At 53.6% G+C, this 27,999-nt stretch overlaps 2 protein-coding genes and 2 non-coding genes across 6 annotated transcripts in view; 3 read left to right on the forward strand and 1 right to left on the reverse strand.

Moving 5' to 3' along the window:
* On the forward strand, nt 1–24,486 carry SPACA6 (sperm acrosome associated 6). Of its 2 annotated transcripts, none has more exons than XM_034944919.3 (10): nt 1–211; nt 5,202–5,279; nt 12,382–12,450; nt 13,360–13,383; nt 13,751–13,828; nt 13,958–14,067; nt 14,760–14,916; nt 15,000–15,210; nt 16,466–16,504; nt 23,381–24,486. In XM_034944919.3, the coding sequence occupies exons 1-9, from the start codon at nt 121–123 to the stop codon at nt 16,497–16,499; spliced, it is 852 nt and encodes a 283-aa protein (XP_034800810.1). In that variant the 5' UTR covers nt 1–120; the 3' UTR covers nt 16,500–16,504; nt 23,381–24,486. The 2 variants fall into 2 exon arrangements, with proteins under 2 accessions (XP_034800810.1, XP_008964468.1); XM_008966220.6 differs by lacking the exon at nt 1–211 and adding an exon at nt 3,974–4,380.
* Nucleotides 3,432–3,498, forward strand: MIRLET7E (microRNA let-7e). The gene has a single exon (NR_163100.1). It is a non-coding gene; the product is annotated as a microRNA let-7e (primary transcript).
* On the forward strand, nt 3,908–3,968 carry MIR125A (microRNA mir-125a). The gene has a single exon (NR_163126.1). It is a non-coding gene; the product is annotated as a microRNA mir-125a (primary transcript).
* The window catches only part of HAS1 (hyaluronan synthase 1), a 10,973-nt gene continuing 7,434 nt past the window's right edge, over nt 24,461–27,999 (reverse strand). For both annotated transcript variants that reach the window (XM_003813663.5, XM_008966222.4), the window contains 2 exons: nt 27,636–27,768; nt 24,461–25,452 (listed from right to left, as the gene is read on the reverse strand). In XM_003813663.5, the coding sequence (XP_003813711.3) occupies nt 24,777–25,452; nt 27,636–27,768 (809 nt within the window). In that variant the 3' untranslated portion in view covers nt 24,461–24,776. The remainder of the gene's footprint in view (nt 25,453–27,635; nt 27,769–27,999) is intronic.

Genomic DNA, 27,999 nt, shown 5'->3' on the forward strand with positions numbered 1-27,999 from the left:
CCCGGACCGCAGAGCCGGGGAGGAGGCGACGGCCGGAGGGAGTCGGGGAGAAGGGAAGGAGGATGGCGGGGACGGCGGGAGGAAGGGGAGAGGCCGCCGTGCGGCGAAGGCGGGGAGAGGATGGAGAGCGCTCGGCGGCGGTGGGGCCCGGCCTGCGGGCCCGGGGCGGCGGAGGAGACCCCTTCCCTGCGACGCGGGAGCCGCGGGAGCCGTGAGTCTGCGGAAAGGGAGGGTGGGGGGCTGGGGCCCGGACTCCTGGGTCCCTGAGGGAGGAGCACCCGGGGGCCTGGATTTCAGGGTTCTTGGAGGAGGAGTTGGGGGTGGGGGGGGTGGGGTGGCTGGGAGCCCAGACTCCTGACTCCTTGAAGGAGGGGGCTGGGACCTGGATCCCGGGGTCCAGAATCTGGAGAAGGCTGGGGACACTTCCTGGATTCAAGAGGGAGGACAGAGATGGGGGCTGGGGCTGGTAGGATCGTGGCTGGAAGAGACTAGGGGCGAGCTGCCCGAGCCCTCGGGGGAGGTGGAGGAAGACTGGCTTTGGAGTGCCTGCGGCAGCGGAAGGGTTAACGTCTGGCTGGAGGGGAGGGGGAGGGGCAGGGATGGGGCTGCGGGGCTTTGAGGGGTCAAGGGTGAGCCGTGCCAGTGGGAGGGGGCCGAGGAGGAGGGGGAGGTTGTCTGGGCTGCCAGACAGGCCAGGGTCAGCGGCGGGGGCAGGAGATGTCTGGAGGAGGAGAGGCCCAGCATCCATGCTCCCTCGGGGACTCGGGATTCCAGGTCCCAGACCCCTCCTCCCTCAGATCTGGGAGTACACCACCCAGTCCCCCACCCATTCCAAAATCCGAGCCCCCAGCCCCCTTTTTTCCAGGATCCAGGAGTCTGAGCCCCCAGTCTGTTCTCTCAGACCAGGGAATCCACACTCCAGCCCCTAACTCCTTCAAAACCCCAGAGTTCAGAACCTCAGCCCCTCTTCCCAAGGAGCGCGGCCCCCAACCCTCTGTTCCTCTAGAACCCAAGCGTTCAGGCTCCGGCATCTTTCTCCCTTTGAAGCCTGCAGTTCTGGGGATCCCCAGGCCCCTCCTCCTCCGGAACCCAGGAGTCCCTACCTCCTCTTTAGCCCCAGCTGGAGTCCAGCCCTCCAGGGGTTAAGGGGGCGGGACCAGCTAGTTGCCATGGTGCCAGACTGTTTGGGTCTGCTCTCTGACCCTTGGGGGCTCCCCAGGGTCCGCAGAGAGGGGGAGGGGGACCTAGGCCTGGGGGAAGTCCAGAGCCTACCCCTTCCCCAAAGCCGGGCTATGGGCCCAGGGAGTTCGCGTTTCCACCAACGCCTTGTCCAGTGACCTTGAACAAGTCCTGACCCTTCTCTCTCCGCCTCAGTTTCCCCAAGGAGACACTGGTTGGCGGGTCGGGGAGATGCTTAGGTCCGGGGAATCTTTGAGATTCTCGGCTTCCCCTCTCCCCTCACCCTCCTCCTCAGGCCCCAGGCAGCCCCGGGGCATGCTGGGAACCCAGGCCTGGGCTCCGGGCCAGGTTGGTGTGGGGGGGTGGGGGCGGGGGCAGCCTCCTCCCTTCCCCTTCCTCCCCACCTTGGCCTGACTCTCGCCCCCGCCTGAGGGTCTGGGAGGTTGGGAAGGAGGGAAGGGGGAAGAGAGCTGGGACCGTAGACCCGTCTCCGGCCCCCGCCTCCCCCCTTTCCTTCTCCGCCCCTTTCCCGCCTCTCCTCCCCCTCCTCAGCAGATCGCTACCCCAGCCCTGGGCCCCTTCTCAAACCACCCCCACCCCACCCCCAGCTCCAGACCTGGCTCGAGCTGCGAGGGGGAGGGAGAGAGGGAAGGAGAAAAGAGAGAGAGAGAAGGGAGGGAGACCCAAAGAGAGAAGGGGGAGGGGAGGAAAGAGAGAGACCTAAGAGGGAGGGAAGGAGAGAGAGAGGGAGAGAGACAGAGACTGAGAGAGAGCAGGAGACGGAGGTGAGGGATGGAGAGAGGGAAGGGGCGGAGGGAGCGGAAGTGAGGAAAGACATCCGAGAAAAGGGGGTGGAGAAGGGTGAGAAAGAGGAGAGAGAGAGACTGAGAGAGGGCCAGAGAGAGAATGAGAGAGACAAAGAGGGGGAAGGGGGAGAAGGGGAGGATGAAAGACAGAAGGTAGAGGAAAAGAAGGAGAAAGAGGGGGAGAGAAGGAAGAAAAGAGAAGCGGGGAGAGGAGAGAGGCGATGGGCGGAGAGAGAAGCCAGCGCAGAGCCAGAGAGGGATGTCCTGATGCAGGAGGAGGCTGGGAACCAGGGAAGGTGGAAAGAAAGAGGGAGAGAGAAAAAGGCAGGGCCAGAGAGACCTGGACTGCCAGAAAGGAACGGGAAGGTGCGCCTGGAGCAGGGGCAGCGAGAACCAGACAGTCCAGGAGGAGGGGCTGGGCACGGGAGAGACCCCAGCTGGAGGGGCTCTGAGCCCAGGGGTGGGGAGGGTGGGTGCTGGGTCCCGGGGTCCAGAAGCTGGAGAAGGCTGGGGACACCTCCTGGATTCAAGAGGGAGGACAGAGATGGGGCTGGGCAGACTTTGGGAGCCTCTTCCCCTCTCTGAGGCTCAGCCCCCTCACCTGCCAAATGGGGATGCTGAGGGCACCTCGCTCTCTGGAGTGGGAGGTGTCAGGGAGAGGACTGGTGCCCAAGGCCTGGTATGGGGTCAGCGCTGGGAGATTGTGGCTGTCATAGTTGTAAATGACCCAAAGAAGGGAGGAGAGAGGAAAGAAAGCACCTAGGGAGGCTCTGATGGTTGGCTAGCCCCTGGCCTCCTTAGCCCTGGGCGTGGAGTCTCTGCAGACTGACAGGAGGGTAGGTAGGAAGCAGGTGTGCCCAAAGGGCCAAATTACAAGACAAATGAGGTTCCCTCCCAGCTGGCACCCAGGAAGCCAGGTTTTCTATCAGGCCATGCCTTCCCCAGGAGGCCTGCCTGGCCGGAGGGAGGAGGGGCTGGGGGCAGGGACTCCTGGGTCTCTGGGGAGAAGGAGGCTTTGGATCTGGACTCATGAGTCTGAGGGAGGAAGGGGCTGAGTCCTTGGATTCCAGGAACATTTGGGGAGAAAAGGGCCAGAGGCCTGGATTCCTGGGTCTGTGGTGAGGAAGGGCCTAGACTTCTGGGTTCTTTAGGAAGGAGGGGGATGAGGGTCTTGACTCCAGGGTCCCTGATGAGGAAGGGGCTGAGGGCCTGGACTCCTGGGTTCCTTGGGGAGGAGGGGCCGGGGGCCCGGACTCCTGGGTCCTGGCACCCACCCGTAGAACCGACCTTGCGGGGCCTTCGCCGCACACAAGCTCGTGTCTGTGGGTCCGTGTCGGGGGCTCACCATCGCGGCTGGGGCCTCCCCGGCCCTCCCCCCCATCCCTGGTCCTCCTGGTCCCTGTCTGTCTGTCTGTCGGGTCTGTCCACCTGCCGCGCCCCCCGGGCTGAGGTAGGAGGTTGTATAGTTGAGGAGGACACCCAAGGAGATCACTATACGGCCTCCTAGCTTTCCCCAGGCTGCGCCCTGCACGGGACGGGGCCCGGCGGGGACCCCCAGCCCCACTCGGGGACCCTTAGCCCCACTGGGCTGCCCCAGGGACCCTGGGAGGAAGAGCCGGGCTCTTTTCTGTCCTTGTCCCTGCATCCCCTCCTTCCCCTGAAATCTGTTTTCCTTCCCTGTCTGTCTCTCCATCTCTGCTGTGTCTCTGTGGCTTCTGTGTCTCTTTCACAGTGGATCCTCTGACTCCCTCTTATTCTGGCTTTCTAGGTCTCTGCCCCTCCCGATATCTCTCTGTGTCTCTATTTCTGTCGTTTTTGGTCTTTCTGTCCTGGCTCTCAGAATGTCTCTGTGCCCATCTCCATCTCTGACCCCCACCCCAGGGTCTACCGGGCCACCGCACACCATGTTGCCAGTCTCTAGGTCCCTGAGACCCTTTAACCTGTGAGGACATCCAGGGTCACAGGTGAGGTTCTTGGGAGCCTGGTGTCTGGCCCAACCACACACCTGGGGAATTGCTGGCCTGACCTCTGACCCCTGACTCCTCATACCCTTCCTCTAGAGCATGACATTTGACCACCAACTGAAACCTGACCTCTGACCCCAGACCACTGGCCCTTCCCCCGCCCTGTGGTGACTTCATAAAGGTTACTAGCTTCTCCCCTGGCCTTGAGACCCACACGATGGCCCTGCTGGCCCTGGCCAGTGCCGTCCCGTCTGCCCTGCTGGCCCTGGCTGTCTTCAGGGTGCCCGCCTGGGCCTGTCTCCTCTGCTTCACAACCTACTCTGAGCGCCTCCGCATCTGCCAGATGTTTGTTGGGATGCGGAGCCCCAAGCTTGAAGAGTGTGAGGAGGCCTTCACGGCCGCCTTCCAGGGCCTCTCTGACACCGAAATCAGTGAGGAGACTATCCACACTTCATCAGTGTCCTGGGGAAGGTGCAGAGGGAGGGCAGGAGAGGCCCAGAGGGTCAGGCTGAGGGACAGACAGAGAGAAACAGTCAGAGGAGAAAGGCTCAAAGACCATGAGAACAACAGAGACTTAGGGACAGAGAGACACAGACAGGGGAAGACAGCAGGGCAAAGACTCAGAGAGGGGAGGATGGAGAGTCAGAGAGGGGAAGATGGAGACTCAGAGAGAGGGGAGGATGGAGACTCGGAAAGATGGAGACTCAGGAGTATGGAGAGTCAGAGAGGGGAAGATGGAGACTCAGAGAGAGGGGAGGATGGAGACTCAGAGGGAAAGATGGAGACTCAGGAGTATGGGGAGTCAGAGAGGGGAGGATGGACACTCAGGGGAGGATGGAGAGTCAGGAGGATGGAGACTCATAGAAAGGGGAGGAGGGAGAGTCAGGAGAGGTTGGAGACTGGAGAGGGAATAGAGACCCAGAGAGGGGAGGATGGAGACTCAGAGGGGGAAGACGGAGACTCAAAGAGGATGGAAACCCAGAGAGGGGAGGATAGAGATGAGGCAGAGACTAGGGGAAGCAGGATAGCGACTGGTCAGGGGCAGAGACTCAGGGAGGATAGAGACTCACAGAGAGGTGAGGATAGAGACTTGGGAGGGACTCAGGAAGCATAGCGACTGTGGGGCAAAGAGTCAGAGAGGGGAGGATACAGACTTGGGAGGGCAGAGACTCAGAAACAGAATGTTCCCATTAGGAACATGGTGTTGTGGGGAGCTGCCTCCCCCAGCCCCTGCTCCCTCCCTCACCGCCAGACTATGATGAGAGAAGCCACCTGCATGACACCTTCACCCAGATGACCCATGCCCTGCAGGAGCTGGCTGCTGCCCAGGGTGAGTGGGTGGGGATGGGGAGATGGGAGATGTGGACTTGGAGCCCCCAAGAGATGGGTATGTGGGAGGGCCCAGGGCAGAGGAAGGAGGCCCCCAGAGTTGGGCAGTGATCTGGGAGGGGAAAGCTGGGAAGCCATTGAGCTCAGCTACTTGTCCAAATGAAGGTTGAAGGCAGCTCTAAGAGCCAGGGGCTGAAGGTGGTGAGGGGGAAGGGACGCTGCAGAAATTGCCTAGAGCTGGAAGTCCAGGTGGGGTCGGGTAGGCATAGGTTCTGCCATGGCTGCATGGCTCACACTCTTATTGGCTATGAAGTTCTGGGTGGGTCACTGCCCCTCTCCTGGCCTCAACTTACCCATCTGTAAAGTGGGACAATCTTCTTGCCTCCTAGGATGGCCATGGAGCTCAGTGCGGGGGTTGGGGCTGCCTGATGAGCCTGATCTCAGGGAAGGCATCTTCCTCTAGGATAGAACACACACACACTCGCACACAGACACACTCAGAGACATACACTCACACTCACACACACACACAGATTTCTTATAAAGTGATTCCACATTTTTGAGGTGTGAGGCAATTAGAGGGCAGGAAAACAGGAACAGCAGAGTGGATCACTCAGGTGACAGCAGTGAAAAGAGACGAGGTGTGACTGTCCTGGTGAGACAGGCACATGTGACAGACTTGAGGTGTGTGGCTGTGCGAAGAGACCTCAGGGCTGGGGGCCGCGCAGTGCCGATGGGCAGCATGGGCAGTAATCATGCCTGATCACCACGGCCATGATCCCGACGAGGTGCCAGACCCTGGAACTGTGGAGGCTCGGAGTTGCAGGAGTTACAGAGCCCTGCGCTGTAGAATAAACCAGCTTCCTCTTAGGTCCAGGAGCTCAGGGCTTATTCCCACACCCACAGTCGCTCCTTTTGCTTCCTGCTTTGCCCTCCAAGCGTCTTGTCAACAATCCCGGAAGAGGGAAGGTTCCCATCCACCCAGGGGGCATCCAGGGCCAGCGTGGAGAAGGCCTCAGCTGTGGCTCCCCCCATCTCCACCCTAAAGGGAGACCGGAGGCCCTAAACCTCTCCATGTGGGGGTGTGCAGGATTCCAAGAAATGCCCTTTCTCCCCACATAGGCTGCCTTGTTACAGAAGCTTTTGAAAAGATGAGGAACCTTTGGATCTGGGAATGGAAGCCTTCTGTGGGGCCGCATGGGGGACAAACTTGGAGGGGAGAGAGAAGAGGCTGGGTGAGGGTCCAGGCCAGAGCGGAGGCCCGAGTGGGGGCTGGGGCCATGAAGGTGGAGAAGGGCCAGGGCCAGAGAGTTAGGTCTGCTGGGCTGTTTTGGGAAGCATAGAGAACAGCATCTGAGACAGGTCCTGCTCTGTGCCTGTTGGGCGGTGGGTCATCACTGAAATGAGGAGCCTGAGAGAAAGAGCCGGGGGCAGATGATAAGCTGGGTTAGAAGGTAGTGACTTTGAGGGGTCCCAGGGACATTTAGGAGGCAGCTAGATACCTAGGTGCAGAGTTCAGCAGAAAAGTCAGAGAGTTTTGAGTCTCTGTCCTCAGGGCGCTGGGGAGCTGCAGCAGGAGTGTGAGCAGTGAAGAAGTAGGGGCAGCTCTGGGTGTAGAAAGAACCCAGAGGGAGAGTCTGGAGGCCGGGAGAAGCTGGTGCAATACGTTCAATTATATTTACTGAATGTGCCGGGAACAACCCTGGGAACACAGCAGTGACCAAAACTGCAAACCACCTGTCCTCGGGTTGCTTATATTGGGGTGGAGTCTGGGGAGACAGACAAGAAACATAATCAATAAAATATCTTAGTATCTTAGTATGTCAGTTGGTGATCCCTGCCGTGGAGGAAAACAGAGAAGGGGAAGAGAAAGGGGTGATAGTTTTTTTGTTTTTTTGTTTTTTTGAGATAGGGTCTCACTTTGTCACCCAGGCTGGATTGCAGTGACGTGATTATAGCTCACTACAGCTTCAAACTCCTGGGCTCAAGCGATCTTCCTGCCTCAGCCTCCCAAGTAGCTGGGACTATAGGTGTGTGCCACCATCTTTGGCTAATTTTTTAAATAGTTTGTAATGATGGTGTCTTGTTATGTTGCATGGGTTGGTCTTGAACTCCTGGGCTCAAGTGATCTTCCCACCTCAGCCTCCCAAAGTGCTGGGATTACAGGCATGAACTACCATACCTGGCTGGGTGATAATTTTAAATAGGTTGGTCAGGGCAGGTGGAAATGACAGGGTCCAGTTGAGCAAAGACCTGAGCAAGGTGGCAGTGACAGTGACAGCCATGCAGATAATCTGTGGAAAGAGATTTTCAGGCCACGGGGAATAGCCAGGGCAAGACCCTGGGGCCCGTGGGGCTGGAGTAAAGGTGAAATCAGAGAGATAGCAAGGGGCCACCTCCTGTAGATCCTCATAGACAGGGGGTTCTCAAGCCCCAGTGTACATCAGAATCCCCTGGGAGCTTATTTAAAATGCAGATTTCTGGGCTTCACCACCTCTGACCAGGAGGTCCAAGGTAGGGCCCAGATATGGACGTTTCTGTCAAGATCCCAGGGAATGCTGATGCTGCTGCTCCGGGAACACTCTTTGAGAATCACTGTTGTAGGCCCTTGGAATGACTTTTGTTTTTTGCTCTTGAAATGGGAGAGCTATTGGAGGAGTTTACACAGAGAGACAGGATCTGAACTGGGATTTAACAAGATCTCTCTGGCAGCTGTATGGGGCCTGGACAAAGGCAGGAAGACTTCCAGTGAGAGGCCGGCCCATGGTGGCTTGGACCAGTCACAGTGGTCCGGGGGCCCAGATGAGGTCTGAGCAGAGTGGGGTGGGCATAAGGATTTGACCGTGTGCCAGGCTTGCCCATGCGTGCAAAAGGCTGTGTTTGCCATACACAGAGTCATTCATATTAAGTATCTTCCTAAAGGACATGCTCTACCGGCCCTGTGAGGCTGGGTTTTATAGCCCCGCTTATCAGACGGGAATGCTGGGCTCTTCTGGACAAGAACAGTAGGCCCAGGATATATTTGGAGATAGACTGGACCAGATGTAGGTGGGTGAGGGCAATGGGAAGAATCAAGGATGACTTTTGCGTCTCCTCCAGAGGGAGCAGCAGGGAGATGGAGGAGCTGATGTAGGCTGACTGCCTCTTGGTGATCCCAGGTGATCTTATTTGTATATATGTTTATATAAACCATGGAGTAGATGACCTGGTACAGACTGGATGCAGTATTAGGTGTGGAGATTATGTATGCAGCGATTAGGTGTGGAGGCTCTGGAGCCTGACCACCAGGGTCAAATGTAGCCATGTGATTTTGGACCACTTCTCTAATCTCCCCATGCCTCCGTTTCCCCATCTCAAACTTGGAGATGGCAATCCTAAGTTTGCCAGCCTTCTCGAACACTCACTACGTGCTAGGAGCCATTCTACACACTTAGTGACACCATCTCATACAATCATTAAACGATGCCACGGAAGAGTGGGGATGAGGATGCTTTCATGGTTGTATGGCGTCTCATCCTCCCGCTAATCCTGTGATACAGACACTGCTATCATCCTCATTTGATGAATGAGGAAACTGAGGATCAGGAAGGTGAAGTCACTTGGCCAAGGTCATATGGGGAGGAGGGCTTGTGATTGATACTCAGATCTGAGACAGGTGTGCTCAAGACGGAAGCACCAGGACTCAGACCCAGATGATCTGAACCAGGGTCAGAGCTCCTGACGATATGCAACTCCTCTGGGGGAGACTTTACAACACCCACCCATGCCGCTTTATGGCCCGCTTGCTATAACCCAGGCCGCTTGGCCTGTTTGGAACATTTCACTCCACTTATACTCCCCTGGTGGGTTATAAGCCCACCCCGCCACCATGGCTTACTTGGTATATCCCACGCTCACCCTGCCCATGAGTCATTTGATTTGGCCCATAGAAATTCTTTGGATGACTCCTCCAACATCCTGGCCTCTCATTTGTGCACCCCAGTCTGACCACATGCTCCTGATCATCCTGCCATCTTGAGACCACACTCCTGCTCTGTGGCCAAGGAGAGACCACTGGGTCCTCATTTGGAACCCACTTCTGGGCATCAGTGCTTCCTCTCTCCAAGTGTATATTCCAGTGATCATTGTTTCAGGCACTCTCTTGCCAATATCCTCAGTTCCCTCCCTTTTTGTATGGCTTTAATCACAGAGGACGCTTTCCCCTGTCCCTGCAATGGCTTAAGTCCATAGGAAGTTTAGCTCTCCTATATAAAGTAAGTCTTGTGGTAGGCACTTAAGGCTAGTATGGCACCTCCATTTCTTGGGGATCCAAGCTCCTTCAAGACTTAATATCCCAGGGAGTAGCCCTTGTCCTCATGGTCCCGTGTGGCTGCTAGAGCTCCAACCATCAAAACAAATTTTCAGGCAGCAGGATGGATGAGGGGAACAATAAGATGGCACCACCTTCTCTGTCTTTGTTTTTTAGAGACAGGGTCTTGCTCTATTGCCCAGGCTGGGTGGAGGGCAGTGGTGCAATCATAGCTCACTACAGCCTCGAACTCCTGGGCTCAACCATCCTCCCACTTCAGCTTCCTGAGTAGCTAAGACTACAGGCACACCATCACACCTGGCTAATTTATAAAAATTTGTTTAGAGATGGTGTCTGGATATGTTGCCCAGGCTTGTCTCGAACTCCTGGCCTCAAGTGATCCTGTCACCTCAGCCTCCCGAGTAGCTGTGATTCCAGGTGCGGTACCACCTCCCTTTTAAGGCCACCTCCTGTGACTCACATAACACATCCATTTGCATCCTATGGCTACAACTTGGTCACATGACCACAACTGCAAGGAAGGCTGGGCGATGAAGCTTTTTATCTGTGTTCTGTGGATATAGGTTATAGATATATAGGTATTTGGAGGCAGTGGACAATTCCTGTGTGTTGGTTTGCTAGGACCACTGTAACAAAGTACCGTAGACTGGGTGACTCGAACAACAGAAGTTTCTGCCTTCTAGAAGTCTGAGACCAAGGTTTTGGTGTCAGCAGGGTTAGTTTGTTCTCACGCCTCTCTCTTTGGCTTGTAGATGCCTTCCTTCATATGTCCCTGTGTGCATCTCTGTGTCCTAATTTCCTCTTCTCATAAGGACACCAATCATACTGCATTACGGCCCACCCTAATGACCTCATTTTAACTTAATCACCTCTTTAAGAACCAAGTACAGTCACATTCTGAGGTACTGGGAGTTAGGACTTCAACATACAAGTTTGGTTGCAGGGGGTGGGGGGTGGGCGGCACGATTTAGCCCATAAAACCTTGCCACATTTCTGATTTCCACAAATCACCACGAGATCAAGTCAGCTGTCTATTCTTATTCCACTGGAACAAGCCACAAACCCATACAATTTGGAGGCCATTGCAGTGGTCAAAACACAAGGCCAGGCATGGTGGCCCACACCTGTAATCCCAGCACTTTGGGAGGCCGAGACAGGTGGATCACCTGAGGTCAGGAGTTTGAGACCAGCCTGGCCAACATGGTGAAACCCCATCTCTACTAAAAATATAAAAATTCGCCGGGCATGGTGGTGGGTGCCTGTAATCCTAGCTACTGGGGAGGCTGAGGCAGGAGAATCGCTTGAACCTGGGAGGTGGAAGTTGCAGTGAGCCAAGATCACACCGCTGTACGCCAGCCTGGGCAACAGAGCGAGACTATCTCAAAACAAAACAAACACGTACAAAGACAAGGAACATAAAAGAGTAAAAGATGGGTAAATATAGAAGTGAATAGAGGCTGGGGACTATGGAGAAGTGGCCGGTGTGTGCCCCATTTCAAGGGAGTGACTGCTACCCATCTCCAGCTAATTGCTGCCTTATGGAAATGCGATCTCTGTGTTACAGCTCTTCCAACTTTGTAAAAAAGAGATGCCAAACGTTTTATTTGACATTCCAAATTTTATATGTTGGCAACTGGTTCATTTTCTTTTAAACACTTTCCAGGCCAAATACAACACATCCCAGGGATGGATTTGGGTCATAGGCCACCAGTTGGGGTCTCCAGTTCAAGTTGGATCCTGGAATTCATTGTACAAATACTTACTGAGCACTTCTAAGACTGAGGGCCCTCTCCAGGATCCAGAGGACACAGTGCTACAGAAGAACATGTTTATTTACTTACGAGACAGACATAAGTGATCATCATCTATATATAAATATATGTAATTGCAGACAGATGAGAGCTAGGAATGAAATGATTGCGATGAGAGACAAAAACAGGGAACTTGGTTAGATTTGTGGTGATGAAAGGATGACTAGGAGAAGGAAAAATGTGCTAAAAACAAGCCAGCATGTGCAAAGGCCCTGAGGTGCTAGGGAATGTTGTTGTTTTCATATTAAAGGAAATGAGGCCAGGCATGGTGGCTCATGCCTGTAACCCCAGCACTTTGGGAGGCTGAGGTGGGTGGATCACTTGAGGTCAGGAGTTCGAGACCAGCCTGGCCAACATGGTGAAACCCCGTCTCTACTAAAAACACAAAAATTAGCCAGGAGTGGTGGTGCACACCTGCAGTCCCTGCCACTCGGGAGGCTAGGGCAGGAGAATCACTTGAACCCAGGAGGCGGAGGTTGCGGTGAGCCGAGATCGCGCCACTGCACTCCAGCCTGGGTGACAGTGAGACACTGTCTGAATAAAATAAAATAAAGGAAATGAAAGGTGGGCAGTAGGGATGGGACAGGGAGGGAGGGGGAACTAGGCCAAACCATGTAAGACCTAATAGGCCTTGGTGAGGAATTTGATCTTTATCCTCCCCTTCTCCCCCCAACAAGCTACATGCAGGTGATGTCCAGGAGGGCTTCCATCCTGGAGAGATTCAGGAGGCAGAAGAAAGGAGACTTAGGGACTTGTTAGCCTTCAACTACAGAGGGCGGGTGATGAGAAGAGGAGCAGAGAATATGGTAATGAGAGGGGTGAAGAGAGGCCAGGGAAGGGCAGATACCATGACAGCACGTCCTGTGAGCTAGGGCCAGCCTAGCCCTAGCCAGGCTAGATCAGAATGCAGGACCAAGGACCAAGCCCTAGAGGGAAGGGCTTTACTACACAGGCCGTCCTCCCCTCCACTCTCCACTCTCCAGGATCCTTTGAGGTTGCCTTCCCTGATGCTGCGGAGAAAATGAAGAAGGTCATTACACAGCTTAAAGAAGGTAAAATACACTCCATCTCTCCTTCCCCAGACACACACACACACAATTAGAAAACCCCACTTTTGACCGGGGATGGTGGCTCACGCCTGTAATCCCAGCACTTTGGAAGGCTGAGGCGGGCAGATCACTTGAGATCAGGAGTTCAAAAGCAGTCTGACCAACATGGTGATACCCATATCTACTAAAGATACTAAAATTAGCTGGGCGTGGTAACGCATGCTTGTAATCTCATCTACTCAGGAGGCTGAGGCAGGAAAATTGCTTGAACCCTGGAGGCGGGGTTGCAGTGACCTGAGATCGTGCCACTGCACTCCAGCCTGGGTGACAGAGCAAGACTCCATCTCAAAACAAAACCCACTCCTGAGACCCCCCCATCCACTCCCCGTACAATCCCCTGGCCCCATCTCTGAGCCTCAGACCTTGAGGAACGACTATTTCCCCGCGTGGACCATTTTTGATCTGGCCTCGCCCCTTCGATGAAAGGTTTCGTCTCCAACTGAGCCCCTTTCCGGGACTACTACTAGCCTGGCCACGCCTCTTCTCTAACTGGGCCACCACCTTAGCCTTGGTCTCCTGCAAGGATCGCCCAGGATCTAGCCCCGCCTCCTCGGTGGAATACACCTGGATTGCCCATCCCCGTCAGGGCCTACAGAAAACCAGTGTGTTTCCCTCTAAACCCCAAGTAGAAGGCTGGCAGCAGTCCTGGGCCTGACCTCCTAGTGGAATGCTCAGGCTTGGCCCCGCCCCCAGGTGGAACCCAGCCAGCTTGACCCCGCCCCCAGGTTATGACGAAAGCTTGGCCCCGCCCCCTCGGAGCAATGCGTCGGGCCTTGTAACATTTGCTAGGGGAGCATCGGGCAGGGTTCTTCCCATGACTGTAAGGTAGTGATGTTTCCTCTTCCTCCACAGCCCAGGCTTGCATCCCTCCCTGCGGTAAGGACTTCATCTAAAACTTGGAATTGCGGGGTAAGGGAGGCGGTCGGGGACGAAACGTACGACATCAACTGTGGGAAAGCGGGTGGGCTTCACATCCTTAGGAGGCCAATAAGATCCCTGGAGAAAAGGAAGGAAACCAAGTATTGCTCTAAATCCTCAGAAGGTGTGTGTGAGAGCCGAAGCAAACCAATAGGAATCCTAGAGGGCGGAGAGGAGTGAGAGTCGGCCAAAGACAGCAGGGAGGGCGGGGTCAAGATGCCACCTGGCCGATGGACCCCGGGAAGCTGCATGGATCTCAAATGGGCCAAGGGCCCCGGGCTTGGAAGGGCAGGTGGCGCCTAGACCCAGCGTTCCCGCTCCACAGGTCTCCAGGAGTTCGCCCGGCGTTTCCTCTGCAGCGGGTGCTACTCTAGGGTCTGCGACCTCCCGCTGGACTGCCCAGGTGAGGGGGCGGGGCCTCGGGGTGCAGGAGGCCAACCTGAGAAACGGGACCAGAGCACCGAGGGGCATAAGCTGGTGGCGAGGCCAGACGTGGTCGGGGCCCAGCGAGTGAACCCTGCTCCGTCTTCAGTTCAGGATGTGACAGTGACTCGGGGCGACCAGGCTATGTTTTCTTGCATCGTAAACTTCCAGCTGCCAAAGGAGGAGATCACCTATTCCTGGAAGTTCGCAGGAGGAGGTGTGAGTCGGGGCGGGGCCGGCGCGAAGAGTTCAGACGGGCGAGTTAGCCTTCACTAGAGGTTGGGGAGTCAGCTTGCGGGGACGGGACTCCGAGAATCTCCGTCTAGACACAAGCATCAGCAAGAGGAGGGTCGCGGGATTTAGGGGAGAGCTCGAAGATCAGAATGCAGGACCAAGGACTTGGGGCGATGGCTCACGCCTGTAATCCCAGCGCTTTTGGAGACCAAGGCGGGAGGATGGCTTGAGCCCAGGAGTTTGAGACCGGCCTCGGCAACATTAAGACCCCTCCTCTGCCTAAAAATGTTAAAAACAGCCGGGGCGTGGTGGTGCACGCCTATAGTCCCAGCCACTGGGGAGGCTGAGCGGGAAGACTGCTTAAGTCCAGGAATTCGAGGCTGCAGTGAGCTATGATCGCGCCACTGCACTGCAGCCTGGGCGCCAGAACGAGACCCTGTCTGGAAGAAAAAAAAAAAGATACATAAATAAAAGCAGTTTCTAGGGGTAGGTTATGCGTAAGGGTTTAAGGAGTGAGGGGAAGGGGTGCGTTTAGGGCAGGGGAGCGAGAAGGCTCGGGGGCGGGCTCAAGGCTCAGGGCCAGGACTCCAGGGGGCGTGGTCGGCTCGGGGGGCGAGGCTTGTAGGTTACTCAGTGGCAAGCCGGGGTTGAGGCGTTTAAACCCGCGTGTCCCGCAGCTCCGGACTCAGGACTTGTCCTATTTCCGAGATATGCCGCGGGCCGAAGGATACCTGGCGCGGATCCGGCCGGCTCAGCTCACGCACCGCGGGACGTTCTCCTGCGTGATCAAGCAAGACCAGCGCCCCCTGGCCCGGCTCTACTTCTTTCTTAACGGTGGGGCGGGGCGCGGCGGCGTGAGTGAGCGGGGTGGGGAGAGGGGTGGGGCTCGTGCCTGGCTGACGTGCGCGCCCCCGCAGTGACGGGACCGCCCCCGCGGGCGGAGACAGAGTTGCAGGCCTCGTTCCGGGAAGTGCTGCGCTGGGCGCCGCGGGATGCCGAGCTGATCGAGCCCTGGAGGCCCAGCCTGGGCGAGCTGCTGGCCAGGCCCGAGGCTCTGACGCCCAGCAACCTGTTCCTGATTGCAGTCCTTGGGGCCCTCGCATCAGCGAGTGCGACAGTGTTGGCGTGGTGAGTTCTGGGGACTCCGGAGCCCCAGCATCTAGCTCCCCGCTGTCTCAGATCCAAACGAGAAGTCTGGGTTCCCAGCAACCTCCAACCCAGGAGGTCAGGCTTTCAGTTCCTCCTCTCTCAGACCCACGAGTCCAGGTCCCAGCCCCTCTTTACTAGCCCAGGAATCCAAGTCCCCAGCCCCCTCCTCCCTTAGATCTAAGAGTCCAGGCCCCCAGCCCCTCCTCCCTCAGACCCAGGAGTCCAGGTCCGCAGCCCCTCCTCCCTCAGACCCAGGATTCCAGGCCCCCAGCCCCTACTCCTTCAGACCCAGGAGTCCAAGTCCCCAGTCCCCTCCTCCCACAGATCCAAGAGTCCAAGCCCCCGGACCCCCTCCTCCCTCAGACCCAGGAGTCCAGGCCCCCAGCCCCTCCTCCTGCAGACCCAGGAGTCCAGGTCCTTAGCCCCTCCTCCCTCAGATCTAAGAGTCCAGGCCCCCAGGTTCCTCCTCCCTGAGACCCAGAAGCCCAGGCCCCAGCCCCTCCTCCTTCAGACCTAAGAGTCCAGGCCCCCAGCCCCTCCTCCCTCAGATCCAGGAGTCCAGGCCCCCAGTCCTTCCACCCGCAGACCCAGAAATCCATGACCCTAGCCCCTCATCCCTCAGACCCAGGTGTCCAGGACCCCAGCCCCTTCCTCCCTCAGACCCAGGTTTCCATCCAGGCCCCTGGCCCCTCCTCCCTCAGACCCAGGAATCCAGGCCCCCAGTCCTTCCACCCTCAGACCCAGAAATCCAAGCCCCCAGCCCCCTCCTCCCTCAGACCCAGGTTTCCATCCAGGCCCCGGACCCTCCTCCCTCAGACCCAGGAGTCCAGGCCCCAGCCTTCTACTCCCTCAGACCCAGGTTTCCATCCAGGCCCCTGGCCCCTCCTCCCTCAAACCCAGGAGTTCAGGCCCCCAGGCCCCCTCCTCCCTCAGACCCAGGAGTCCAGGTCCCCAGCCCCTCCTCCCTCAGATCCAAGAGTCCAGACCCCCAAGTTTCTCTTCCTTCAGACCCAAAAGCCCAGGCCCCCTGCCCCCTCCTCCCTCAGACCTAGGAGTCTGGGCTCCCAGCCCCCTCGTCCCTCAGACCCAGGAGTCGGGGCCCCCATCCCCTCCTCCCTCAGAACCAGGAGTCCGGGCCCTGTACACCTTTTCGACCCTGGTGTTCAGGCCTCCGGGACCTAAGTTTCTAGTCACCAACCCCTCCTGTAACACACATACCTCTTTGTTTCCCCAGGATGTTCTTTCGATGGTACTGCAGTGGCAACTAACAAAGGTATCTCTTTCCTCCTTCCCTATCCTATTTCCATCCTGAAAATAAAGAATATATTTCAACTCTAGATTGTTTCATCTCTGAAGGTGGTCACTACTAACTCAGGTAGGAGGAGGTGCAGCAAGCCCACACATGCCCAGATGAATATGGCCCGCATAATGACAGTGATAGGCATAGCTATCCCAGTGCAAATTAGGTGGGAACCCAGATACCCCCTCAGGTTACTGGCTGTCTCCTTGACATTTCCATCTGCAGAAGGCACCCTCAAATAGAGTCCTCCATGTTGCCCTCAGAGGCTGTTCCTCCCCAAGGCTTTCCTCCTACCAGAAAGAGCAACACCATCCACCTAGCAGTTCAAACCAGAAACCTTGGAATCTAACTTCTCCTCTACTTCCAATTCATTTTCATTTCCAACCCTCAGACTTTTTAACTCCTAAATATCTCATGAAGCTGCCTTCTCTGTGGTCCCAGTCACCCCCACCTCATGTCTGGATCACTGGAGCAGCCCCCCGCCCTCCTTGGCCTCTCTCCACTGTAGCCCATTCTCTGCATACCAGCAGGACTTGTTTTATTTTATTTATTTATTTTTTTTGGAGGCAGGATCTCACTCCAAGGCCCAGGCTGGAGTGCAGTGATATGATGTCAGCTCGCTGCAACCTCCGCCTCCCGGGTTCAGGCGATTCTTCTGCCTCAGCCTCCCAAGTAGCTGGGATTACAGGCGCCCACCACCACACCCGGCTAATTTTTGTATTTTTAGTAGAGACAGGGTTTCACCATGTGGCCAGGCTGTTCTTGAACTCCTGACCTCAAGTGATCCACCCGCCTTGGCCTCCCAAAGTGCTGGGATTACAGGCGTGAGCCACCGAGCCCGGCCAAGGACTTAGGTTTTCAAGTGTGTCAGATTGGGTTACTCCTCTGCCCAGAATCCTTTAGTGACTCCCTGTTGCCATTGAGACAAAATCCAATTCCTTGTCAAAGCCTCAGAGGTTCCACAGGTCTGGCCTTTGCTGACCTCACCAGCAGCCTTGTCCCATACCCCTTTCCTTCTTGATCTTGCCACCCTGCGGTTTTTCTCTGGCCTTTCCTCCTTCCTTGCATTCATCATGATACTTCTTGCCCTCTCTAGGGTCTTGGTTCACACTGTTTCCTGCCTAGAATGATATTTTCTCCTTTTTTTTGTCTAGTTAACTCCTGATTTCCCCTGAGTAGCCATTACATCTATTAACCCCGCTAATCCACTTGACAAGTCTGCACGGCTGGCACTGTATTGACTTAACTGACTCTACCTCTCCCTCAGGCCCCTTGCTACTTTCCAGCCCCAGTGGCCTCCTTATTAGGTCCCTGGAACATGCAAGTCTCAGTCCCATTTCCAGGCCTTTGCTGTGCTTCATACTTGAAATGACTTTCCTCTGAGTATCACAAACCCACCTCTCTCATTGCACAGATCCCAGATCAAATGTCTCCTTCTCTAACTACCTCTCTCTCCCTGTTTGACATTGCCCAGTTTCACCTTGTTCACTGAGCTCATCTGGACCTAACGTTAACTTTTTTTTTTGAGTTTCGCTCTTGTTGCCCAGGCTGGAGTGCAGTGGCGCGATGTCGGCTCACTGCAACCTCCGCCTCCCGGGTTCAAGCGATTCTGCTGCCTCAGCCTCCCCAGTAGCTGGGATCACAGGCATGCGCCACCACACCTGGCTAATTTTGTATTTTTAGAAGAGACAGGGTTTCGCCATTTTGGCCAGGCTGATCTCAAACTCCTGACCTCAGGTGATCCACCTGCCTCAGCCTCCCAAAGTGCTAGGATTACAGGCGTGAGCCACTGCTCCCGGCCGTTAACTCATTTTTTAATTTGGTTTTGCCTTTCCTACCTGAAAGGGAAGCTCCTTTTGAGCATGTACTCATTCTTGTTCACTGGTCTATTTCCCTTTATTGATTTGTTCATTCAGCAAATATTTATTGAGTGCTTACTATTTTGTCATGTATTTTCAAGGCACTGTAGAGATCCCAATGAAGAAATCAGAAGAGACAAAAAGTTTGTATAGTACTCACATGGAACTTACATTCTAGTGGACAGTAAAACAAAACTGTTTCTCTCTCTCTTTCTTTTTTTTTTTTTTTTTTGTTTTGTTTGAGATGGAGTCCTGGAGTGCAGTGGCACAATCTTGGCTCACTGCAGCCTTTGCCTCCTGGGTTCAAGCAATTCTCGTGCCTCAGTGTCCCGAGTAGCTGGGACTACAAAGGCGTGTGCCACCATGCCCGGCTAATTTTTGTATTTTTAGTAGAGACGGGGTTTCGCCATGTTGGCCAGGCTGGTCTCAAACTCCTGACCTCAAGTGATTGCCTGCCTCAGCCTCCCAGAGTGCTGAGATTATAGGCGTGAGCCACCGCGCCTGGCCAGAAAACTGTTTCTCTACTCCCAACATTTCTGACACTACATGTATGGGATTCTACCTCCTGCCCCCATACCAACCAGTTCCCCAACTCTCCCGAACACCAGTTGAGTGTCCTATAATTCATTCAATTCTAAAATCAACAACCCAGGGTTAGCGTCACACTACACAGGTTTTAAGAGCTCAGGCCCACAAGACTGCCCCCACTTCAGACACCAGTCGCAAGCCAGGGGCTCCTGCAACCTGCAGTCCCCCAGCTCAGTAATTTGCTAGAATAGCTTGAATAACTCAGGGAAACATATTTACTGGTTTATTATAAAGGAGAGTATGAAGGAAATAAGTTAATAGCCAGATGAAGAGGTAGATAGGGTGAGGTCCAGAAGGGTCCCAAGTGCGGAAGTTTCTGTCTCCATGGGAGCTGGGATGCAGCGGCCTGTCAGTGCGTGGATGCACTCACCAGCCTGGAAGCTCTGCAAACTCCATAGTTTAGGGATTGTTCTGGAGGCTGCACCATGTAGGCGTGATTGCTTGTTAACTCAGTCTCCACCCCTTCTTCCCTCCCCAAGGACTGGAGGGGGCGGCGGGTGAGGCCGAAAGCTCCAAGCTCCTAATCATAGCCTAGTCTTGCTGGTGACCAGCGCTCATCCAGGAGACCACCAAGAGTCACTTGAGTAGAACAAACGATGCTGTTATCACCCAGGAAATTCAAGAGATTAGGAGCTCTATGTAAGACGCTTCTGTTGCCCACATCACTCCAGAAAGTACAAGGGTTTAAGACTGTCAGAAACCAGGGACAAACACCAAGTATGTATTTCTTACTATGTCACAGACAATAAGAAAACAAAGTAAAATACGAAATATGGTAATATGTGTGATGGAGAAGATAAGCAGAGAAATGGAATATGGGGCCGGGGGAAGTAGCAGTAGGATCTGTGGAGAAGCCCTCACTGAGAAAGTGACGTTTGAATAAAAACTTGAAGGGGATGACGGTATGAGCCATTATGGATATTTGTGTGAAGAGTGTTCCAGGTGGCCAGGCGAGGTGACTCATGCCTGTAATCCCAACACTTCGGGAGGCCGAGACGGGTGGATTACCTGAGGTCAGGAGTTCAAGACCACCCTGGCCAACGTGGTGAAACCCTGTCTCTACTAAAAATACAAAAATTAGCCTGGCATGGTAGCACATGCCTGTAATCCCAGCTACTCAGGAGGCTGAAGCACGAGAATTGCTTGAACCTGGGAGGCGGAAGTTGCAGTGAGCTGAGATTGTGCCATTGCACTCCAGCCTGGGCAACAGAGTGAGACTCTGTCTAAAAAAAAAAAAAATACTGTTCCAGGCAAAAATTTAAAAAGGGAAAAGCCCTGAGGCAGGAGTGCCAGGCACATGGGAGGACAGCTGGGAGGACATCCAGGAGGCCAGTGTAGCTGGAACAGGGCCTTAGGAAGTGAATACACAGTGAAGTCAGAGACCATGGGGACCAGATGGTGCTGCTGGCTGCTGTAAAGTCTAGACTTACCTCTGTAAGAGATGAGGGTCGGCTGGGTGTGGTGGCTCACACCTGTAATCCCAGCACTTTGCGGGACTGAGGCTTGAGCTTGAGAGGTCAAGGCTGCAGTGAGCCATGATTACACCACTGCAGTCCAACCTGGGCTACAGAGTGAGACCCTGACTCAGAAAAAAAAAAAAAAGAGCAAGGTGCAGTGGCTCATGCCTGCAATCCCAGCACTTTGGGAAGCCGAGGCAGGCGGATCACCTGAGGTCAGGAGTTCAAGACCAGCCTGGCCAACGTGGTGAAACCCCATCTCTCCTAAAAATAAAAAATTAGCCAGGTGTGGTAACAGGTGCCTATAATCCCAGCTACTTTGGAGGCTGAGGCAGGAGAACTGCTTGAACCCGTGAGGCGGAGGTTGCAGTGAGCTGAGATTGCGCCATTGCACTCCAGCCTGGGCAAAAAGAGCAAAACTGCATCTCAGAAAAAAAAAAAGGCAAAAAAAAAAAAAAGAGAGAGAGAGAGATGACGTGAGCCATGACTGCACCACTGCAGTCCAGCCTGGGCTACAGAGCGAGACTCTGTCACAAAAAAAAAAAAAAAAGAAAGAAATAAAAGATGAGCATCACGGGTGGCTTTTGAGCCAAGCAAGGGCAGGTCATGATTTGATTTCCATGGCTACTGTGTGGCTAAGAGACTGGGGCAAGGTGGAAGCAGGCATCGCTGTGAGGTGCTGCAGTAATCCAGGGACGAGATGCAGCCCTGGGGAACAAGGTCGTGAGGAGCAGTGGCTCTAGATATGTCTTGAAGGTAGAATCAGTGGGATTTGCTGATGGTTCAGAATGTTGGATGAGAGAAGGAGAGAGGCCAAGAGTAACCACAGTGGCACTGTGCAGTCGAACCCTCTGCCATGTTGGAAACATTCTAGATCTGCACCGTCCAGTAGCACAGCACCAGCCACATGTGGCCGTGAAGCATGTGAAAGGTGACCTGTGCAACTGAGGAACTGAATCCATAATCTTAGGTAGCTCTTCAGGCAAGAAAGGGTGTCAAAAAAAATAAAAGTAAGAAAAAAATCAACTCAGGTAGCTTTAATTACTTTAACATTACATAGTTCCTGCTCTATGACAACAGCATCATAGAGGCCTATGTGAGTATTCTTACCTGTGGATCACTCTTAACTCTTTGTTTACTTGACTAAGAGCTCCTTGAAGGCAAGCTTCTTAATTGTTTCTATACTTGCAGACTTGGCAGAGTGTGTGGCATTCAGCAGGTACTTGGTGAATGTTTTGGTGACTGATGAATCAAAGAATGCATGAATGGGAAAAAAATGTTTTAGACTTCCATGCGGTAGTGGCTAGTGATGGACAGTTACAGCTCTAGCATTTTTTGGCCTGAGCAGCTGGGAGGATGAGGTTCTGTTTACTGAGATAGACTGATGGAGGAGCAGGTTTCACGGGGATTAGCAGGGAGGAAGGCGAGAAGATATTAGGAGTCTGGTTTGAGATGCCTATTAGGCATCCAAGTGGAAATGTCTTGGAGGCAGTTGGATATACAAGCCTGGAATTTAAGGGTGAGGTCTGGTCTGAAGATCTGTTTGGGAGTCCCGTCTCCATACAGGCAGCATGAATGAAGTATTCAGAGCCATAACACTGGAGGCACAAGGGAAATGGGTATAGATGGGTAAGAGACGAAGATGAGAGGATCCAGGAAAGAAAACAAGGTGGAGGAAATCAAGGTAACTGTGGCTTTCTGAAAGCCAAGTAGCTATGCTTGGTGACTCACACCTGTAATCCCAGCACTTTGGGAAGCTGAGGCTGGTGGATCACTTGAGGTCACGAGTTTGAGACCAGCCTGGCCAACATGGTGAAACCCCATCTCTACTAAAAATAGAAAAATCAGCTGGGTGTGGTGGCACATGCCTGTAATCCCAGCTACTTGGGAGGCTGAGGCAGGAGAATTGCTTGAACCTGGGACGCAGAGGTTGCAGTGAGCTGAGTTCACACCACTGAACTCCAGCCTGGGCGACAGAGCAAGACCCTATCTCAAAAAAGAAAAAAAGGAAGTCAAGTAAAGAAAGCGTTTCAAGGAAGAGTGATCAACTGTGTCAGACACAGCCAAATCATGAAATAGGGCTGAGAATTGGCTATTGGTTTTAGCAACGTGGATATCATTGATGAACTTGACAAGAGCAGTTTCTATGGAGAGCTAGGGGAAAGCATGACCATCTGATTGGCTTGGGTTTAAGAGTTAATGGAAGTCAACATCATTAGTCATTAGAGAAGGGCAAATCAAAACCACAATGAAAGCCACTTCACACCTGCCAGGAAGGCTGTAATCAAAAAGTCGGGTAATACAAAATGTAGCAAGGGTGTAGAGAAATTAGAACCCTCATACATTGCTGGTGGGAATGTAAAACGGTACAGTCCCTGTGCAAAACAGGCTAGCAGTTCCTCAAAAAAATTAAACATAGAATTAACATAAACCCAGCAATTCAATTTCTAAGTATATACCCAAGAAAATTAAAAAGCTGTGCCCACACCAAAACTTGCACACGAATGTTCATAGTAGCATCATTCATACAGCCAAGAGGTGGAGATATCCCAAATGTCCATCAACTGATAAATACATAAACACAATGCAATATAGCCATACTGTGGAATATTATTTGGCCATAAAAAGGAATCAATCAGTGATACATGCAACAACATGGATGAACCTTGATATGCTAAGTGAAGGAAGTCACAAAAAAAGCACATACTGCAGGATTGCATTGATATGAAATAGCCAGAATAGGTAAATCTATAAAGAGAAAGCAGATGAGCAGCTGCCCAGGTCTTAGGGGGATAAAGGGGTGAGAAAGGAGAAGTGAGCTGCCAATGGATATGGGGTTCCTTTTGTGGGGTGATGAAAATGTTCTAAAATTAGATTATGGTGGTGGCTGTGCAAACCTGTAAACTTAACTAAAAACCATTGACTTGTACACTTCTTTTTTTTAGATGGAGTCTCATTCTGTCACCCAGGCTGGAGCTCAGTGGCACGATCTCAGCTCACTGCAACCTCTGCCTCCCAGGTTCAAGCGATTGTCCTGCCTCAGCCTCCTGAGTAGCTGGAATTACAGGCACATGCCACCATGCCTGGCTAATTTTTGTTGTATTTTTAGTAGAGATGGGGTTTCACCATGTTGGCCACGCTGGTCTCAAACTCGTGACCTCAAGTGGTCTCCCTGCCTCGGCCTCCCAAAGTGCTGGGATTGCAGGTGTGAGCCACCGCGCCCAGCCAAATTGTACACTTTGAGTGAGTGAACTCTGTGCGAGATAAATTGGAGACAAATATGGACAACTCTCCCAAGGAAATTTGCTATTAACCGAAATAGAAACGGAACAGTTGTTTACAGGGAAACTGAGGTCAAGAGTGGGGGTCTGAAAAATGGGAGAGTAACAATACGTTCAGATGCTGATGGGAAAGGCTCCGAAGGGAAAGGAGAACTGACGGAGGATCAGGTGGGAAGAACTGCTGGAGTGAAGTCTTTGAGCAGACAAAGAGGACATAGGGTCTGGTGCCCTGATGGAAGAGGTTGGCACTGGCTTGGAGCACAGACAGGTCACCCTCAGCAACAGGAAGAAGGTGGAGTGTATGGACACAGGGGCAAGTGAGTGGGAAGATGTGGAGATGGGGACTCCAGCAAAAGTTTTCTTTTTTAACCCCTATTTTCTCAGTGAGATAGGAAGCCAGCTAAGAGGCTGGGGAAGGAGGTGCTGGAGGTTTGAGGAGAAAAGGGATGTGTCACCTTTCTAAGTAGACGGACCAGAGACAAAAGCACCATCTGCAGTACCTGCCAGTGTGCAGCAGGTGGCAGGTGCTTGGTAAGTACCCGTGAATGAGTTGAGTAATTTAACCCTCACACCAACCCTGCCCCATGGGATTAATAATCCCTGTTTTCAAAAGAGGGAACCCCAGGTTCCAAGGAAGGAGAGTGTCTTGTCCAGGTTCAAACGGCTAGCACCCAGCACTGAGCCCAGCGTCCCCAATTCTCAATCATCCAGTCCCGTTAGTTCTCAAAAAGGAGGAGGCTGGGGGAAAATAAATAAAATTCTTTATTACATCCTGATCACACAGTAGAAATGGAGATTAAATAAGAACGAGGAGAAAGCAGGACCCTTTCCCCTCCACTCCTCAAATCCCACACCCTGACCAATAAATACCCTCCCTGGAGACCCAGAAGTCCCAGTCCCAATATAGTCCAGACTGAAGAATCTTGGGCTGACCCCCTCGTTTTGCAGAGGAGGGAAACTGAGGCCCAGAGAACCACCCAGCAAGTTCGTGGCTCGGGGCCCAGCAGGTCTCCTCTGGCCTACCCTGAAGACCCTTGAGGCGGCATCCGCGTGGCTGGACTCACACCTGGACGCGGTAGCCCCCGGTCCGCCGCCGGCAAAGCCTCCGCACGCCCACCCAGTACAGCGTCAACATGACCACCCAGTAGCCCACGTAGGCGCCGGCCCCCGCGGCCAAGTGGTAGGCCTCGGCTGCGCGGGAAGGGCCGCTCCAGTCGGCCCTGGCCTCGTGTGCCACGCTGCGGACCAGGCCCCCAAGCAGCAGCAGCGCCCAGAGCGCCAGGGGCAGCAGAGGGACGTAGTTAGCGGCCAGCTTCCGCCGGCCCGAGGTGCCCCAGCCACTCTGGTTCATGGTGACTAGCGCCAGGAACTTGGCAGGCAGGAGGCCACACATGTAGAGGGGCGCGTAGAGCGACAGAAGCACCATGCGCAGGCAGCCCCGCAGCCAGGCCGCGAAGGCCGCCTTGGCCAGTGCCACGCCCTGCACGCATAGCAGCACCCACAGCAGCGCCCAAGGGCGGCCCGCGTAGAACAGACGCAGCACAGTGGCCGCCACGAAGAAGGGGAACAGGCCGGAGACCACCGCCTCGTAGGTCATCCACGCATGGTGCCGGTGCCACCAGAGCGCGTTGTACAGCCACTCACGGAAGTACGACTTGGACCAGCGTGTCTGCTGGCTCAGCCACCGCAGGAAGGACGAGGGCGTCTCTGAGTAGCAGCGGGACCTGGAGGTGTACCTGCACGGGGGCGAGGAATGAGGGCATCATCGCGTGCTCCCTGGGGCCTGGGCAGGATTCTGGAGGCAGAAATGACCACTGTGGACGGCCACTGGGGGCGAGTTTCTTAACCTCTCTAGGCCTCAGTGTTCTCATGTGTAGAATAGGGTGGATAATGGTTCCTAGGCCTGGACGCGGTGGCTCACTCCTGTAACCCCAGCACTTTGGGAGGCTGAGGGATAAGGAGTTCAAGACCAGCCTGGGCAACATAGCAAGACCCCATCTCTACTAAATAAATAAATAAGCACCAATGGGTGGGTTGCAATGGCTCATGCCTGTAATCCCAGCACTTTAGGAGGCTGAGGTAGGGGGATCACTTGAGGCTAAGAGTTTGAGATCAGCCTAGGCAACATAGTGAGACCCCATCTCTAAAAAAAAAAAAAAAAAAAAAAAAAAAAAAAAAAAAAAAAAATTAGCCGGGCGTGGTGGCCTGTAGTCCCAGCTATTTGGGAGGCTGAGATGGGAGAATCACTTGAGCTCAGGAGTTTGAGGCTGCAGTGAGCCATGGTCGTGCCCCTGCACTCCAGCCTGAGCCTGAGCAACACAGCAAGACTCTATCTAAAAAAAAAAAAAAAAAAAAAAAAAAAAAAAAAAAAAAAAAAAAGGCTCTCATAAGACAAGGATACTGTAAGGATTGAATGAAATTAAACGCCAAGTGCTTAGGACCAGTAGATACTATTTGCTCAATAAATGTTACCTACTACCGTTTTTACTATGACTAATACCATTACTATTGCTGTTACTAAAATCATGTTGGTTACTGACACTATTACTAATACTATCACTAACATATTACTAATACTACCATGCTTACTATTACTGGCAGGCCCTATAGGGAGGAGCAAGATGGGCGTGGTTGCTACCCAGGGTAGTCTATGTATTAGAACTTCTCAAGGGAACCATCAGGCCTCCTTCCTGTTTTGTGGCAGACATCATTAATCAATCCCTGCATGGTTTCCAGCCAAGCCCACACAAGACTAGAATCCCGGGCATTACTTGACAGTGTCCAGTCTCCTTCCCCTGTGTCACTTGGCATCCTCAGTGGCCTCCCTGCTTCCGACCTTGCCTTTTGTAGTCTGTACCCAAAACGGCTGCCAGAGGGATCCCATTACAACGTGTCACTTCTCTGCTTAAAACCCTCCCATGGCTCCCTCATCTTAGTCAGAGTCCTTAGACCTATAAGCCTTTCATGAGTGGACCACTCCTTAACTCTCCATCCTGCTCTCCTAATACTCCCCCAGTTCAGTGCTCCAGCCACACTATTCTCAGCCTTGAGCCCCATCCTACCTCAGGCACTCCACTTAATACTTCACCCCCAACCCCAAAACTTCCCATCCACCACCCTTGCCTGGCATTATTTATCTCCATAACACATATCATGAACATACTGTATGTTCTACTTATTTATTTCTTGTGTGTCTCCCCAACTGATGTAATCAATTGGTGTCCTGTCTGCCTATTGCTGTATCCCCGCAGCTTAAACATTCTAGGCACCTAGTGAATATTTGTTGAGTGAATTAATGCATGGATTCCCTTGGATTATCCCAAGTTTCCTCTGGGTCTTTCAGTGGACCTGGCTTTGCAGAAATCACTCTCCCCTGAACTTCACTTGGTCTAGATCATCCTCCCCTGAGTCTCATGGAATTACTTGTCTTCTCTTGAAGAACTTACTAGAGTTCAGGTGCTCCTCTTCTCTCACTTGATTCTTTCTCCATGGCTCTCTCACTAGTTAGATCCCACTCTATCCATTTGTCTCTTGCCCTTCCTACTTCACTCCCCACTGTGCTACCTTGGTCTCCATGACAGAACCAACTCACCCTATCTCAATTCTAGGTGGAATTCTCTACCCTCACCTTGCCTCTCTTGGTAGAGTTCACCGCATTCCATGGTTCAATGCAAATGCCAGCCTTGTCCCTTATAGTATCTTCCCCTCTTCCCTAATATCTCACTTGGTAGAGTCCATTGGCTCAATGCAAATGGCCCCTCTGCCCATTATGGTATCCTCCTCTCTCCTCTAAAGTCTCACTTGATAGAGCCCATTGTCTGGTGAGTTACTTTGGATTTGGAGAACTCTCAGCATGCACACACGCTAGGATATTCATTGGCCTCCACACATACCCGACCACCTGGTCCCCTCAGCTTACTTTGTAGCATAACCCATGCTGAGCATGCGGTTGGTGAGGTGCCGGTCATCCCCAAAAGTACAGTGGGTGCCCAGGAACTTCTGGTTGTACCAGGCCTCAAGAAACTGCTGCAAGAGGTTATTCCTATAGAGGCCTGGGTGGAGGGGAGGTGTGAAAGACTGTCAGCCTCTGCTGTCACCAACACCAACTCCAATGCTGTTTCCAGCCCCAACCCCATCTCCAGTTCCAACCCCATCCTCAGTCATCATAATCTCAATCTCAGCACTATCTCCAATCCCATCTCCAGCCCGAATCCTGTCCTCAACCTCATACGCACTCCAACGTGCCTGTCATTGAACTATACCCACTGTGACTGCAAACCTGC

Source organism: Pan paniscus, chromosome 20 (genome assembly GCF_029289425.2).
Source record: "Pan paniscus chromosome 20, NHGRI_mPanPan1-v2.0_pri, whole genome shotgun sequence".
In the NCBI taxonomy this organism is placed as follows: domain Eukaryota; kingdom Metazoa; phylum Chordata; class Mammalia; order Primates; family Hominidae; genus Pan; species Pan paniscus.

Bases quoted from the DNA above. Each gene is read 5' to 3' on its own strand.
- SPACA6 (XM_008966220.6), top strand. From the start codon at position 4,167: ATGGCCCTGCTGGCCCTGGCCAGTGCCGTCCCGTCTGCCCTGCTGGCC. The intron at 5,280-12,381 runs GTGAGTGGGTGG...TCCACTCTCCAG, and splicing joins GGAGCTGGCTGCTGCCCAGG to GATCCTTTGAGGTTGCCTTC. The intron at 15,211-16,465 runs GTGAGTTCTGGG...TTGTTTCCCCAG, and splicing joins AGTGCGACAGTGTTGGCGTG to GATGTTCTTTCGATGGTACT.